The sequence below is a fragment of the Akebia trifoliata genome, chromosome 8, assembly GCF_017979445.1.
Source record: "Akebia trifoliata isolate Shusen 1 chromosome 8, ASM1797944v1, whole genome shotgun sequence".
NCBI classification, from domain to species: domain Eukaryota; kingdom Viridiplantae; phylum Streptophyta; class Magnoliopsida; order Ranunculales; family Lardizabalaceae; genus Akebia; species Akebia trifoliata.
Genome location: NC_141382.1, coordinates 7,124,114 through 7,140,636, shown reverse-complemented (window position 1 = coordinate 7,140,636; position 16,523 = coordinate 7,124,114). Strand labels below are relative to the sequence as shown.

At 36.2% G+C, this 16,523-nt stretch overlaps 2 protein-coding genes across 3 annotated transcripts; both read right to left on the bottom strand.

The window, feature by feature from the left end:
- Positions 1-518: 518 nt before the first annotated feature.
- On the bottom strand, positions 519-2,983 carry MEF18 (mitochondrial editing factor 18). Its single transcript, XM_086449919.1, has one exon. It carries the CDS (start codon positions 2,786-2,788, stop codon positions 668-670), a length of 2,121 nt encoding a protein of 706 aa, XP_086306045.1. The 5' UTR covers positions 2,789-2,983; the 3' UTR covers positions 519-667.
- A 2,779-nt stretch (positions 2,984-5,762) lies between these two features.
- Positions 5,763-15,690, bottom strand: LOC147395817 (uncharacterized protein At5g19025-like). Of its 2 annotated transcripts, XM_086450010.1 has the most exons (3): positions 14,933-15,690; positions 7,059-7,113; positions 5,763-6,648 (listed from the first exon to the last, which is right to left on the bottom strand). In XM_086450010.1, the coding sequence occupies exons 1-2, from the start codon at positions 15,562-15,564 to the stop codon at positions 7,068-7,070; spliced, it is 678 nt and encodes a 225-aa protein (XP_086306136.1). In that variant the 5' UTR covers positions 15,565-15,690; the 3' UTR covers positions 5,763-6,648; positions 7,059-7,067. The 2 variants fall into 2 exon arrangements, with proteins under 2 accessions (XP_086306136.1, XP_086306135.1); XM_086450009.1 differs by lacking the exon at positions 5,763-6,648 and having other exon boundaries at positions 6,769-7,113; positions 14,933-15,686.
- Positions 15,691-16,523: the final 833 nt, after the last annotated feature.

Genomic DNA, 16,523 nt, shown 5'->3' with positions numbered 1-16,523 from the left:
TGCAAAGTGGATATCCAAAATAGATAGCAATGTACTTATAGATAATCATTTTGAATATTCAAGAGGTATGCACTCTCTTCATGTTATCTAAATTGACTATCCATAAATATTTTCATGTTTTTTTTAATTCAACACAAAATGGAGATGGAGATGGGTAGAGCATTGAAGACCCTTATTATCTAAAATGACTCTCCAAAATAGTAGCTGGGTTCATGAAATTTTTGAAGTAAAAAAATGGAGAGTACTTCAAACTTGCTTTGCAAAATGGGGAGTGAATATCTCACTCTCCAAAGTGGGGATTTGGATGGGTAGTGCGTTAGAGATCCCTATTTTGGATTAAACTTTCTAAAATGGCAGGTGAGAGGGGACGAAGAGAGGGACAGGGAGTGCGTTGGAGTTGCTCTTAGGTTAAGATATTTAGGTCACTGGCATTCCTACTTGTTTTGTTCTATATTGGTTCCACGCTGTCCAGACCTTACCTTAATAATTCCAATTTCTTGGGCTTGACTGCTTGACCCTACAAAAGCTATAACTTTTCATACCATCCCTTCCAAAAATGTGTTCTCATTTAAAGAGCCCTAACATGCTTTGTAAAACATGGTAGCAATTTATGCAGAATACATAATACAAAGGTAGAGATTCACGTTAGCTGAACCATTTGGACTAATCACACAACACCACTGCACCCAGGCAACTTCTTCATTCTCTGGCTTTGTATCATTCTCCTTACGAGCAACACATCGTCCCACCTCCCAACATCTGCATATATATTCGACAGGAGGACTTTTCCTGCTCCATGATCCGGCTCCAATTTCGCCAAACTCTCTGCGGCCTTTTCTCCAATTTCGACATTCCCATGAGTTCTACATGAAGCAAGCAAAGTTCCCCATATCACAACATCTGCCTTCATGGGCATGCTTGCTATCAAATGTTCAGCCGCTTCTAGATGCCCAGCTCTCCCCAATAGATCAACCATACAACCATAATGCTTGATGTTTGGCTGTATGTCGTAAACTGTCTTCATGCACTCGAAATATTTTTCCCCCAATTCAACCAACCCTGCATGGCAACACGCACTCAAGACTCCTATAAACGTTATCAAATTGGGTTTTATGTGGGTCCTTTGCAAGTCCGAGAATAATCTAAGTGCTTTGTTTGCGTGTCCATGCATGGCCAGACCACATATAATTGCGTTCCACGGTGAAACTGAAGTAGCCTTGTCTTGGATTTGGTAGAACACTTCTAAAGCACTATCAATGCTCCCACACTTTGCATACATATCAATGACTCCCGCACTTAAGTTGTCGTTGAGAGGAATGGAATTACCACGAATATAATCAATAACCCATGTTCCTTGTTTTATTGTACCAGAACTAGCAATGCTAGAGAGGATGCTCACCATTGTGATTTCATTTGGTTGGACCCCACTAGAAAGCATTTCATGGAAGAGTTCCAAAGTCAAATCAGACTGCCCAATCTGTGCATAACCCGCAATCATTGAGCTCCATGAGACAACATCTCTTTTGGGCTCGGGCATCGCATTGAATACTTGCCTTGCCAAATCAATCATGTTGTTTCTTACAAATCCCGCAATTAGAGCATTCCAAGATGAGACATTATTCTTACACCCCAATTCAAATTGCAAACATGCTTGATCGAGCTTACGACAAGCTGCATAAAAATGGATTATTGTTGCTTGCATGAACACATAGCAGTCCAAGCCAGTCTTTATGGTAATACAATGAAACTGTCGACCCTTGTCAATTGCCATTGACCGCCCACAAGCCGAAACCAAATCCACAATCATGACTTCATTGGGTCTAATCCCCACACGTACCATCTCACGGTACATAGCCATAGCCTCATCTAACCTATCCACTCTTACATACCCATCGATCATTGTGCCCCAAGAAACCAAATCTTTTATGGGAATCTTATCAAACAAGTCCCTCGCCGAATCAACAAGACCCGCTTTTGAATATCCGTTCAACATTGCATTCCACGTAACTATGTTTTGCTCAGGCATCTCGTCAAAGATAATTTTCGCATCAACTAAATTTGAAGAAATAGAGTATATATGAATCAAATTGGTCGAAACAAGGGTAAACACTTCAAGCCCATATTTAATTACCAATGCATGAAGCATATTTCCATTATGGCTCCCACTCAAATGAGCGTAAGCCGAGATTACACTCGCTAGAGTCACTTCATTTGGAATTACACCCATGGCTCGCATTTCTTTAAATATATCCACAGCTTCAACCGAGCAATTATTTTGGGTTAAACCCATGATCATAGTGGTGAATGAGATGCAATCTCTACGGGGCATTATTTCAAATAATCGACGAGCATCTTCTAATCGACCAAGTTTCACATACCCAACAATCAGTGTATTCCAAGATGCAGAATCTAACAGTGAACATGAATCAAACATCGAACGAGCTGCCTCAATGCACCCACACTTCACATAAAGGTTAATCAAACTATTCTGGACAAAAATGTTAGAGTGGAGGCCAGATTTCAAGACAAGAGAATGAATCTGTTCACCTTGGAAGATAGCTAAGAGGGATGAACAAGATTTTAGGGCCGAAACCAATATTAATTGGAAAATGGGGTTTTTGTGATCTTTTAGGCTGTCGAAAAATGAGAGGAGAGTGTCTTCGGGGTGGTCGGGAGGGCGAGGATGATTTTTTGGTGAAATTGTGGAGACCCATTTTCGATTTGACGATAAAATTGGAGAATGGATTACAGAGCAAAGGGATTTGGCGGGTCTGAGAGTATAAATCATGAGATGAGATCATAGGAACCGTTACAAGGTTTTGAAGCTCTGTTAACCGGTTTATGGAGGGAAAGGTAGTGGTCTTTTGTAAGTTAGTTTTAATGACTAAAATGACCTTCTTAAAAAATTCTAATGACCTATGTTACCCCACCAAAACTTAAGGGAATTGTAAACTGACAGTGTATTTTAGTCTTTTCCCCCATGGTCCCCACAGATATCGAGTTGACCCTTCCGAGTCATCTAACTTTTAACTTTGTTTATAACTATTTATATTTCTCCACATATATTTATAGATCCCGTTTGGCAGCCAACGATAGGGAGTCAATTTGAAATTTCTGATCTCATAAAAAATGATTTAGAATTGTGAACCATCAATTTTTATTATTAATTTACAAATCACTTTTAATGAGATTATAAATATTAGTTGCTGAGGAGATCATCCTCACAAAAAATCGGTGTAATCCAAAACTTTTAAGCTCTCTAGGATAAATTTTACTCCTCATGTTTGCTGTTGGACACTACCCATATTTATATTCAAATAATTATATTCTTTTTATAAAATTAGAAGGTGGCATGTCAAAATCCTTTAAAGGGCTTATTTATAATTTAAAATATTAATTAAAGGATATTTTAAAGGTCACATAATATATATGTATAATGGTATTTTTGTAATTTTGAAAGCTAACCGACTGATTTTAGGAAAGTGTGTTACAATTTTATTTTGTTTTTTTGTCTTTCCAAAATGATTATGATTACATGAAGTTTAAATGTTAATGTGGGAGTCTAGTTTGGAATCCAAATTTGTCCAATCACTTTTACTAGGCCTTCTCTCAATTATGATAGTAAATATAAAGATAAGGTGCAATGGTGAGTCAAAAAATCATATTTTTATTTAGATAATAAATATTGAAATTATTAAAAATTTATTTTTATTATTATTATTATTATAAATAAGTTTAAAAAAAAAAAAAAAAAAACTAAAATTTTCAGAATATCGGACAAATTGTCTAAACCCTTGGATAAATCAATGTGACAGAATATTCACCTTGAAAATCTTGCTTGTTCACGAACAATACCTATGGAGAGAGAGAGAGAGACCACTGATTTAAAAGATAAAACAAAAGGAAAAGATTGGATAATTAAGCAAATTAGATAGAACAAGTGGCAATCTTGTCACCAAAACCAAAGGTAGAAGAAAAAAATTAGGGAGATAAAATTAAATGATTTTTTTGAAAATGCTGGAGGGTATGTCAAATATTCACCACTTGAAGCGACTAAAAGAATCTCATCTTTGGTTATGGTAATTTTGGGATACCCTAATAATGTGCAGCAACTGTGGCCTTGTTTGAGAAAGAGAACTGTTGTACATGACCATATGGAAACGAAATATGCAAATCTGGTAAATGTTTGACCACGTTCTTAGTCTCGACACCCACTAAGATCAAGTTGGTTATAATGGAAGGTCAGGGGTGGAGCCAGGATTTTTCTGTAGCGGGGGTAAACTATGGTTAGTTGTATGGTGAAGATGAATGGTTTTAGAGAGAAATTAAGAACTTTTTAATTAGAAGTTGAAGAAAATAATATTTAAATCATTTTCAATTAATATTTGAGAAGTCCTGGTCAAGAGGCAATGTCATCAATCAAAAAATTGAAAAGGTGAGGGAGTGGGAACAAATAGGCATGTAATTAGTTGAAAATATAGGGGTGTCTCAAAGTTTTGTGTGAGCAAATGGGGCATGTTATTCATATTTTCAAATAAAAGTTTAACCTCACATTAAGGCTCTCCATCAAACATACGGTTGAGATGATATAGGTTTTCAAGAAAATGTACCCCTAGAAAAAAAAATTGTATTGATTCTCAGGCGATCAATATTGATTTTTAGGAAATATTCGTTATTCCTCTTATCTCAATTGTTTGTTTGATGGAGGAGTTGGAATCTAGAGTTATCAAAAAATAATAAAATAATAAAATGAAAGTGATGTAATTGTCCAGGGGCGGATTAGTGGCTTATAATCCAAGACATTGGATGCATTTTTGGATGTGTGATTCAATTCAAATTATCCAACTAATTAAAAAAGTATTTTAATGAAGCTTATGAAATATTAATAAACTAGAGACATGGGCGAAGCCACGCTTTTCCTACAGTGGGGGCAAACTATGGTTAGTTGTATAGTGAAGATAAGTGATTTTAAGGAGAAATTAAGAGATTTTTAGTTAGAAATTGAAGAAAATGATATTTAGGTCATTTCCAATTAATATTTGAGAAGTCGCGATGAAAGGGCAATGTCATCAACAAAAAATTGAGAGGTGAAGGAGTGGGGGACAAATGAGGCATGTAATTAGTTGAAAATATAGGGGTGTCTCAAAGTTATGTGGGGGCAAAAATTGGAGGGGGGTGAGGGTGTGAGGGCAAATAGCGAGAGAGGTGAGGGAATGGGGACAAATGGGGCATTTAATTAGTTAAAAATATAGGGGTGTCTCAAAGTTTTATGGGGGGGGGGGGGGGGGAAATTGGAGTGAGGAGAGGGTGTGGGGGCAAATAGGGAGAGAGGTGAGGGAGTAAGGATAAATGTAGCATGTGAAAATATTGGGGTGTCTCAAAGTTCTGTGGGGGTATCGCCCCCACCAGCTCCTTACTAGCTCCGCCCCTGTGGAAGGTATACATACATCAAAAACATGTTGACTCGATCGAGTTTTCAAAACCAAATCAAGATGGAGTACGTGCTTTCTTTAGCTCCCATTGACATGTACAGATAATGCAGCGAGGGATACTTCATTGGTGGTGTTATTGGTCATCCTCAAATGGACACTTTTATTAATTCCTGATAGGCACGCTGGAGGGGGGGTTAGTGGTTAGTAATTGGTGAGTGAAGGGTGGGATTGAACTCTGGCACCTTGAAAGTAATATTTGGCTTTCCATCCACCGACCCAACCCTACTTGTGAATCTTCGTTCCTCTACATTGCTGTTGCTGTTGCTGTTGCACTCGCACACCCACCAGGTTCAAACATTTTGTTTTCTTGTGTTGTGCGTGTACTATTGGGACTTGAACCCACCGCCTTAAAAGTTGAATTACCATATTGACGCAACAAAAGCTATCATTATCGAGTTGGTTGTCAGTTACTGACAAAAATACCCAAATTGGTATGAGCTTGTAACAACAATAAAGATGGCCACTACCATCTCCCAGTAATCATTTTCCCCATGTGTCGCAAGAACCAAAAAATGCTGAGGTCCAACCAAACCTGTTATGGCATTTTAACAAGTAAACCCACCTCCCCAAATTTGCAGAAGAATCTAAAGCATTTCTTACTTTAAAGCCTTTTTTTTTAAAACCTTAGATCGTGTTAAATGTGATTGCGTGTGCAAGCGAGTGTGTCAGAATAATGGAAATTCAAGGGAGTATCTCAAATACACACACATTAGTGTGGAGGTGTTTGGAAATATCCATATTGGATACCAGAGGAATCAATTCCATCAGCTTTGGTATTGGCGAAATCAAATATCAGAATCTATGTCTGTAAATCATAGAACTAAGCACTTAAGTGATCAGTTATCAGATAATGAGTTTGCTTCAATATCATGGGAACATTTGTCCACACGTCACCTTCCCGGTCTGTTATTACACCAAAGAACTCCTTTATCATTCTAGCCATTGTGCCTAAGACTCAAATTCAATACCACCGTACTTGAAAGTTCATCATGTTTTTGTAAACAACAGAAAATGTGATGGATTGGGTGCTTTCAATCATCTGACCATTTTTGTTTTTGTTTTTTGTTTTTCCCCCCTTTTTTGGAATATGTTTCAAAATGTCGAGTAGCAAATCCCAATCCATGTGCAGGTACCATGGTGTCAACAGTCCTTAGGCCTATCAATAAGAACAAAAATGTACAAAACAAATAACTGAGCTCACGTCCTGGAGAAAAAGGTGGTCAAAATAAAAACTGAAAATAAAAAATAAAAAATAAAAAAAAACAACACCACAATATCCACTGTCACTTTGTATATTTTTTATTCATATAGTTTCCCGTTTATCCTTTCTCAGCAATCAAGATCAGACAAGATAGACCATATATCTACCATGGTAACAAGGATACACCGGGGAAGGTTGTTTGGATGTATAGGTAGAAATCCGCCGTCAGGTTGCAGGTATAAGAAAAATGTTCTCAGCAGAAGTCTTCCAGGAAAAGAAAATTCAAGGAACCAAATCTCTAAGGACAAATCAAAGAAAAAATAAAAGCAGAAATTGATATAAACTGACTGACAGCGGAAAACTACCAGAAACAATCAGCGATGATCTCCTCCTCCATTAAGAACCAGATTGCTCAGAGCCCTGAAACGTAACCAGTCGTCACAAGGTATAATATTTGTGCATTACATACTGAAAAGTGAAAACATCAAACAGAAAACCTATGAACATCATCACAATACAATAAGATTTTAAGTTATTTTGATTAGATTATTAAGTCAGAAACTAACATGTAAATCTAGTTTGAGTTTTTCAGATGTAACAACTAACAACCATGCCCTGGATTGAAAAACATAGCATCTAAGAGATTTTCCAAGTCAAAAATCAACTTCATCAGATTTTAGTGACCATCAGCTTTAGCTCTTTTGACCACAATGCAGCGGACATGTTAGGTAAGATCATCTTAATGGGATTGACAACTAACAAAGAATATAACATGGGACCCATAGAAGGGTGGGTTTCAACCCCAGGCATGTAAAGTACCTGTCAGGCTATTTCATTTTTTGACAATCAGCATTCTTTAACTCTCATATTATAAACTTACCCTGGACTGATCCTACAGAGGACCTTCGTTTTTTATAGGTATCCTACTGAGGAACTGACATTCATTTCATTTCAAATAAAACAACAGTAGCACTTCATGTCCTCTCAATTTTTCCCTCACCAAACAAACTTGTGTTCATGGAAAGTTTCCCCAATTTGTTATTTTGATTAGTAAAAATCAGGGGGGGGGGGGGGGTGAGAGAGAGAGAGAAAAGAGGAGCAAGCTGTCAACACCGACATTTAACCAAAAAAACAAATTTAATAAGTAAAGTCGACAAAATCAGTTCTTTCTCCAAGTTGACTTAAAATGAACGGGAATTTTACAAAAAAAAATAATGAATAAGATAAATTCATCATAAGAAGCTACTAGAAGTGTCCAGGAGGACAAAAATAAATACAAACATCATCCCAACCTTTTTCATTGACTTGACTATTTGGAGTCAGCTACTAGAAATATGTCTTAAACATATCAAACCAATTTGGTGAATATGTCAATCACATGTGTAATTTCTCTATTGAAAATTAGATAAAAATGAATACAAAAGATGGTTCAGGAAGAATAGTCCAAATTGTCAGTTCTATCTAACCCTACTGTCGGCTGAAAAATGAAAATCATGTGCATCACTACGCCAAAAAGTAGATGTCTAGGAAACTCCAATATGCAATTTGAAGATTACTTCAGAGAGTGAGCTGCAGCATCCATCTTAGACAAGAATGACTATGCACTGCCTTGCTAAAAAAAAGTAGACTAAGCTAGATTTATTTAAACACTATTCGCGTAAGTAAATGATCAATGAAAAGAAAGAAATCACTAGAAAATGGCATGTATCAAGGAGGCATATACGGGAATAGGGCCTAGTAAATGTTTCCCATTCAACTAAGAGACCAATAAGAGTCATGCCCAGTTGACTCAGTCCTGAGCAGATGATCTGAATAGGGCCTCATCTGGCAGGTCATGGGTTGACCAAACCCATGTACTGCAATGCACAGGGTTTAATGTTTATGAAGCCTGGCCTGATTAGATGCGACACAACACATTCTTGATTCAAATGCCCATATAAGAAATCCAGAGCAACATGTGACAACTGATTGGCAGTAAGAAGAATATGGTAATTTCCCCAAAAGATTTGGGATAGTTTTTCAGAGGTTATTATTTATTGCTCAATGTTTGAATCTCAAATGTGATGCTCATATAGCAAAGTGATTCGAGTTGGGGTCTCAAAACAAGAAATATTGCCATGTCCAGGTTTGAACCATTGTAACAATATTTGCTGAAACTGAGAGAAATACACCAACAACGGTTAACATAGTTGAAAGTTGTTATGACTTATGACATCCCATGCATTTTTTTGTGTGAAGCTTTTAGGATTCTTTTTCCATTTTATTTCTCTTTGCAAAATATTATATTTCTAATAGGAATATTCTCTATAAGGTGTGCATGATTGCAGAGAAAACTATGAAAACAAATTCTCAAGGGAAAATGGACTTCTGCAAAATGCCTGTTGGTGTTTGATTGCAGATAGGAAAATGGCAAACAAGAGTTGGTCTTTAGTTCTGGAGTGGAAGTAATCATGTGAGAGAAAACATTGGGATTTTCTGGCCGTGACACAAAAATTATATTATTGGGAGAGGGTGGGGGTTCAGTCCGCAAATATTTTCCCACCAAAACAGCAGGACAGTCATTCTGTCTGTAAAAATGATTTTATTATGAAAATACGTAATCAAATGCAAGCAAAACACATTTTCCTAGAAAACTATTTTTCCATCGATTCTCTCCCACAATCATATAGTCCCGTATTAAATAATAACGTTACATACATGTATTTCCCAATACAAATCATAAAATACTTTTTTTATAAGTCATAAGATACTATGCATAATTTTTTTATAAGATCATGCATAATTTATTATTATCCTTACTGTTATTTGTAATTTTTTTACACCACTTTATTATACTACCAACTCCATTGAACATATCTTCCACGGTTGGCAAAGCTGCCATTCCATACCACCATGTCGAACTTTGATAATGTATCTCTAGCAAAGAAATATAGAAAGAACAAAGTCCTTTGGGACTCTCAAAAAAGACCAGTCGAGAAACTAAACTCAACTTATTAGATCAGTCTTTGATTAATTTCCTACAGATCAGGGGAAAAATCAGTGGGAAGATGTTGCAAATTGAATGTCAAGTGGGGTTATGGTGCCCCCAACCACACCAAAGGCCAAATTTTATTGCATAAAAAGACAACTGCAACGTACACCATCGCTTGCCATTTTATGTTGGTGGGCTCTTTTTTTTGTGGCCAGCTTGTTTGGCCTCTTACAATCCTCCACAAGTAGCAATCTTTAACAATGATTAGCTAGGAGCTAGATGGAAAGCTCCTTATTTTATTGTATAATCTATATAGAAAGCTCCTTGTGTATTGGAATTTCAATGTTGTTCTTTTCTACTTTGAAAATAAAAAAGAAAAAAGGGGGGAGAGAGAGGTTCACATATATTATAGACTATTATACATTAGTTAATCTTACGTATAGAAAAATATGTATATAAATTATCAATCTATTAATTGTTTGGCCTTCCTTCACATGCATCAATAAAAGGAAACCCTCATTGGGTAAATTTTGTGTTACTCTAGACCAATGTTTTTATAGGTGTGTGAGGTATATGCCTCGAGGCGCTCCTCAAAATGAGGCTCATTAAAAAACCACTTAGACATAAGGAAGAAACGAAAAACAGTCTGATTGAACGTTTCATATCAAAAGGTGCCCTAAAAGCGTATACCTAACTATGAGGCGCGACTGAGGCATACACCTCATATTAAGTCTTCATTTTTTTTCTAGATTATATGGTAATTGTAGTTTCTATTTTCCTCCTCTCTATTCTTCTTTTTATTATTTTCTTTATTATCTTTTCTATTTTTTTGTTACTACTGGTGTGCAGCATAATCCGAGCATTCAGAAATAAATTTGAATATAAAATAGTAATATAAAAAAAGTTGTTGATGATTTAATTCATTAATACTTATAGTATCATGCAGAGACTAAGAGATGTGTGATAGACGCAAACCAATCAAGTCAAAAAGAAAATAATTTTTTTTTTGAAAAGTATAATATATTGAAAAAGAGGGAAAAAGATACAAGGAGGCCGAGAAAGCCTCACAAAGAGCAACGAAAAAAGAAAACTACAACATCAGTGATCACATAAAGAGTTCCATCTAAAAACAAAATCATCGTAAGTAATCCCCACGAAATCTATGATCTGATTGGACCAAAGGTATAAAAGTCCCAAGATCTTCAAGAAACCTGCATGAGAGCTACTTGTCTTACTGTTGAACACCTTGTTATTTCTCTCGTTCCAAACCTCCCAAGCAATAGCCGCTGGAAGCATATCCCACAAGAACCGTTTTCTATCATAAAATTGTATGATAGCGTAGTAAGATCAGCTATGATTTCTGAAGCTAGATGATGGGCGATCAAGAAGTATCATGTTAATAAATTGAGTGTAACTCCTTGTGTATTATATTGGACCATATGGAGAGAAAGTAACAACCAACTTTTTGAAGGGAAAGAGAACGCAATCAATGAAGTGATTATTGGGGCTATGGGATATCTTTTCTTTTGAAGCAAGGCACTAAAGGAATTTGAGGAGGGGGGGTGAGGGAGGGTTGGAGGACTTCTTGTTTAGATGGGATTGAATTTATTTTGTAAGCTCTTAGAAATATCATTGATGCTTGTCTTTAGTGTTTTGTCGTTTTTTTCTCTCCTTTTTTGTCGTAGCTCACTTTGCAAGTTAGGCAATCGATGATGCAAGACAACCTAGATTTGTTCGATTCTAAGGTCGTTCTACTTTGGGAAAGGTCGTGGAAAGGGTTAATTAAGTGATGATGAAAAAAAAATTTATTAAAAGGTTTTTTTTTTTTTCAAATAACGGGTTAGGGAATCTGGTTTGGGGTTGGGATAAGGATTTGGGCTACAATACGGTAAACCCAAAAAAGATTAGGGTTGTTTTTTTGGGTTGTAAATATTGATATTTTGCAATTATGATTAAGGATCTAGGTTTATAGGGTTAAGGATTTGGCTTGTAAGGTAAGGATTAAGGGTTAGGAGAATGAGAAATGATTAATGGTAGAATAAAATGGGTTTCAAGAATTCATGATTCAAGACTTTAAGAATTCAAGATTCCAGAAAATAAAAAACAAGGATTAAAAGAAAATCTAAAAAATAGATATAAGATTAATAATAAAAAAAAAAATGAGAAGGGATAGAAAGATAGAACCTTGGAATCACACCAAGATGGATAACCTCCTCACTGAAAAAGCTGCAAAATTTCTTTTTTATTCCATAAACTTATAAAAACAAATTACGATAGCCATATATATAGTCTAGACTAAAAACTCTAATCCTAAAATTACATAAAAATGGAATCTTTCGACATTGAGAAATCAATCCTGTGTAAGATTGACACTCCATCGACATTTTGACCATAACTTTCTCAAAATTAATCGGAATTGCAAAATCTTAGGCTCATTCGATAGATAATTAAATAACCTATCAAATGACACAAAAATGGACCTAATATGACAAGTTTTGACCACTCAAAATAAGACCTAAAGAAAAATAACGTGAATATTATTGAAACTCTTATAGAGCCTTTAAGATAATTAAAAGACATCAAAAAGATCAAATAATCTAATCTAAAACTAATCACAATAAAAAAAATATATATAACTCTAGACCCAAACAAGTTGCAATATAAATAATTCAAAATTTTCCATTGGACTACTGGCTTGATTTGCATCCCGCATCAATCAACCATCTTCTTTTTCAATATATATATATATGTGTGTGAGACTAGCGGAGATGAGACGTTGAGATGAGTGAGTAGAAAAACCATGAAAGATAATTAGAAATGAATGCATTTGGAAAAATATAGTAGCGATAAACTAAAAGAGAGTCGGCTAAGATGGAGGTATGTTGTCGAGGAAGGCTGATTACAACAGAAAAAATATTCAAGTCGAAGGTCTTAAAAGAGCAAGCGGAAGACCCAAAAGCAGTGCAGTTAAGGGAGAAAGGCGCAAAGGCCTCCTAGTGCCTGAGGCGCAAGCAAGGCGCGTGCCTGAGTAAAGTAAAGCACAATAAAATTATAAAAACTAAATAGTGAAAGGTGAGTTCTAGACATTTTACAATTATAACATGTATAAATATGAGTTTTTTACAAACAAGTTAAAGAATCCAACACTTCAAGAAGAAGAATGATCAATCGTAAAGGGAAAAGTAAAGAGAAATAAGGAGAAGAAAAAGTTGTAAAAGTAAGCCAACAACATATGTTGTTGCTGCTACGGCAGAACAACACATATGGCTATCAATGGGTAAGTTCTAGTCAAGCTTGGTTGAGCACTAACCAGACCCTAAAAAGGCAGGCTCAACCTTAGATTAGCCCGATACCCTTATCAGGCCTAAGTCAACTAAGTCGGAACAGGCTTGGGCTGAGTAAAAATCACCAAAAGTAAAATTCAATATTTTTAATAGCAAAAAATTGAACTTTCCAAATAAATTTTATTTTTCATATAAAAAGTATACAATCATATCTGAAATTAGTGTCTTAATTAAATAAATTATTTCATTTTTAGTGAAGTGCATGCCTAATGCACCTTGCACCTTGATTGAGGCGTAGTCAAGGCGCGCGCCTTGGTGCGCCTTGCCTCACAAGTATTAAGGCACCTTCGGTCTGCCCCACCATGAGGTGCACTAAGGTGCTAGCTTTGACTACACTTCCCAAAAGAACATATATAGAGGTATTGACAGCAGATTTAAAATCACTCTCAATAACATAAGACTTGAACTCAGACAGAGTGAATGGACCAGGGAGGAATGTGATTTATTTAGCCAACCCCAAATCTTTGGATGTTGTCGTTGTTATTCCTTAAGTCAAATGGAATAAATAAATAAATGGTTGGCACCTAGAACTGATTATTGTGCATATGAGTTCTATAAGATCCACTAAACTTATATATAAGATGTATCTTGAGCATAGTAATAAAGTTTGGGTTCGGTAATTACTTGGCGGGGTTCAATTCTGATAAATTTGAGAAAGTTCTGTAAAAAAATTTTGGGAAAATATACAATTGATGCCTTTGGGTTTCGTACCAATACCCATCAACCACCCTAAAAATCCTATCTTGTTCTTGAGATTTGATTGTTGAAGCAAATAAAATTCTAAGGGTGAAGATTAAAAATGTTATCATATATTCTACAATTAATTGATAAATCAACAACAATGTGTTGATTCCTGATTTAGTTGGCTAGCACCTTGTTTGGAGATTTTTACGATTATTATGAAGACTTTGGAGAATTCCGTGATTATGACCTTCAGAAAACATACAAGTGATGTAGCGTCACAGAATTGGATTCCCTAGAATAAATGCTTCAATGAATGGGTATCGTGTCTATAAGACTGTAGGATTATACCTATTCGGACGTGTTATATGTGAACCCCCAACTTCTCAGGTGGTACTGAGAGTCTTAGACAATGATTTTTAATCATTGATGTTTTCCCTCTTCACACGCTTTCTCAATTGATAATAAAGCACTCAATTAAAGTACATGTCTGAGAAGAAAAAAACGTAATGGTTAGATGGAAGTTTTGAGGAGGTATTCAACCAAGACTCTTGATAGGGATGAAAATTATAGAACAAAGAAAGCACACCAGATCACCTAATAGTGTTTGCACGAAAATCATAGAATGAACAGCATCAAAGGAAAAAAGCATAGAATCATAAATCACCTACGTGCATAACATGCACCAACTTGCAAGATTGGGCATCATCAAGAAAATTCTTATCTTCTTGGACTTTCAAGGGTCTTTCTACAAATAAACTACACAGAGACAACCATGCATTAAAATTCTTCAATTAATGGATGGTTTCAAGATCATGTATTAAACTTCTTCAAATCTGCCATCATGTAATAACGACTCTCCATTGTGCACAAATTAAGAAATATCCAAAACCCTATTAGATCCTCCAATAACACAAAACACAAAGAATTGTCACTACCAAGAGATCAACCTAAACCAATGAATTCAAACTTAAAAAATACTAGTTTTGGTACTTAAAACTGCACAAAATAGATGAACACCAATAACATATCTGAATCACACATTTTCTATTAACAATCAAGTCAAGACTAAAATATGTTAGAAACTCATTTCAAATGGACAAATCAAAACGAAATCACCAATTCAAGAAGATCCATTTTGACCTCTACTTCAATTTCAAGATCAAATTAACTAAAATATGAATTAAAGAAATCAAAATGCGTTACAAAGGAACAAAAAAAAAAAAAAAGAATGGAAACTTACTTCTTGTGCCGCCGACCCCGCTTAGGCCCCCACGCTTCGAGCTTCGCAATGGGGCAACCACACCTCGCTCGAAACAGCAGAATCGCTCGTCCATTCGGCGGAGCCATCCTCCTCAGCTCAGATCTCAGGCATTCGTAATCCGGATTCCCCTCAGTCCCTCCTTTCCAAGGTAATTTATCGATCTCCTTCGATGCCGATTTCAAACAATCCTCAGTCTGCAACTCTATATCAAATTCCATCGCTTTCTTCAACCCTTTACATCCAGGATTCTCGCATTTTCTCGATCTATAACTACAACAGATCTCGACTGAAACAACCGACACAGTGAAGAAGATCAGAAACCCTAGAATGTACGGAAACGGAGATTGTCGAAACGCAGCGGAGTGGGAGAGGAAGAGAGATGGGAGGACTTGAGAGAGAGATTGAAAGATGTAGGAGAAGTAGGAGGTGACGAGAAAAGTGCAAGAGAAGAGAACGAGAATTAGGATCAAAATGTCTAGGGTTGCAGAGGGAGAATGTTTGCAGAGGAGGGAATTAGGGTTAGGGTTGGGGTTTGTGGAAGGTTTTTTGGGTTTCTGAGAAGGGGATGAGGAGGTGGGCATGGCGGTAATGGAGGAGAGAGGGTGGTGCATGTTAGTGGTTCCAGACTTTTTGTTCAGTTTGGGGGCGATGGCTTTTCAAAACAGGGAAAGGGAGGGGGTGCGCAGGTTAAGGTGGGACAACTAGACAAGTGGGGTGTGGATTCAATTGTGCGTGTGGTGCGTAGGTTAAGGTGAGACAACTTTGGGGTGGGTTGAGTGTGGGGTGTGCAAGGTTAAGGTAGGACCATAAAATCCCATGTTATAAGTGTCCTTCTTAACATGCCCATACATAGGAATGGATTTGGGCCTTTTTAAGGTTTATTAGTCATGCCTTTGTGAATCAGGTGGGATCCTCTTCTTGTTGAACCTTGGGCCCTATTTTAGAAGTATATTGATGTAGAGGTGCAAAAATTGGCATGGATGGGCTCGAGCCTAACTTCCTTTAGGTTGGGTCAATTTACGAACCTCGGGCTTGAGCTCGATTTGTTGCCTTAACTGGTAGTAGACTTCGAGACAGGCTTCATATTGGATTTGGTCTTTTCTATTAATTTAAAATTTTAAAAAATAAATAATAGTTGGGGGTGGGGTAGGAATGTCAATGGGTTGATTATAATTTTAACCAGAACCGTTAAATTTTCTTAGTTCTGATTCCTATCAGTTTTCGTTCTCAAATTAATGGAATCGGAATTGTCAAAAGTGTTTTTCCTTTAAATGTTCTCAATTCCTAACGTTATTGATTCTCAATTAGCTTGGTTATTTAGATTCAATTTTTATCGTCTCCAATAAAAAGGAAGCTAGAACTAGGCTTTTTTATTTTGATTAAATGGGTATCCATTGAGAAAGGATTTATTTTTTATTTTTTATTTTTTATTTTTTCTTGAAATAATAAAAATTGGGAGGAGGAGAGCCTAGTCAAATAAAGTTGAGTTTGGGATTTGGATCAGGTTGGATAAAGTTGAGCTAGCAACAGATTAGTCCAGTACTACATCAATACCACTCCAATATTGATT

Coding starts and splice junctions, on each gene's coding strand:
- MEF18 (XM_086449919.1), bottom strand. CDS start 2,788: ATGATTTATACTCTCAGACCCGCCAAATCCCTTTGCTCTGTAATCCAT.
- LOC147395817 (XM_086450010.1), bottom strand. CDS start 15,564: ATGCACCACCCTCTCTCCTCCATTACCGCCATGCCCACCTCCTCATCC. Junction 7,114..14,932: donor CGGGGTCGGCGGCACAAGAA/GTAAGTTTCCAT, acceptor GTTACGTTTCAG/GGCTCTGAGCAATCTGGTTC.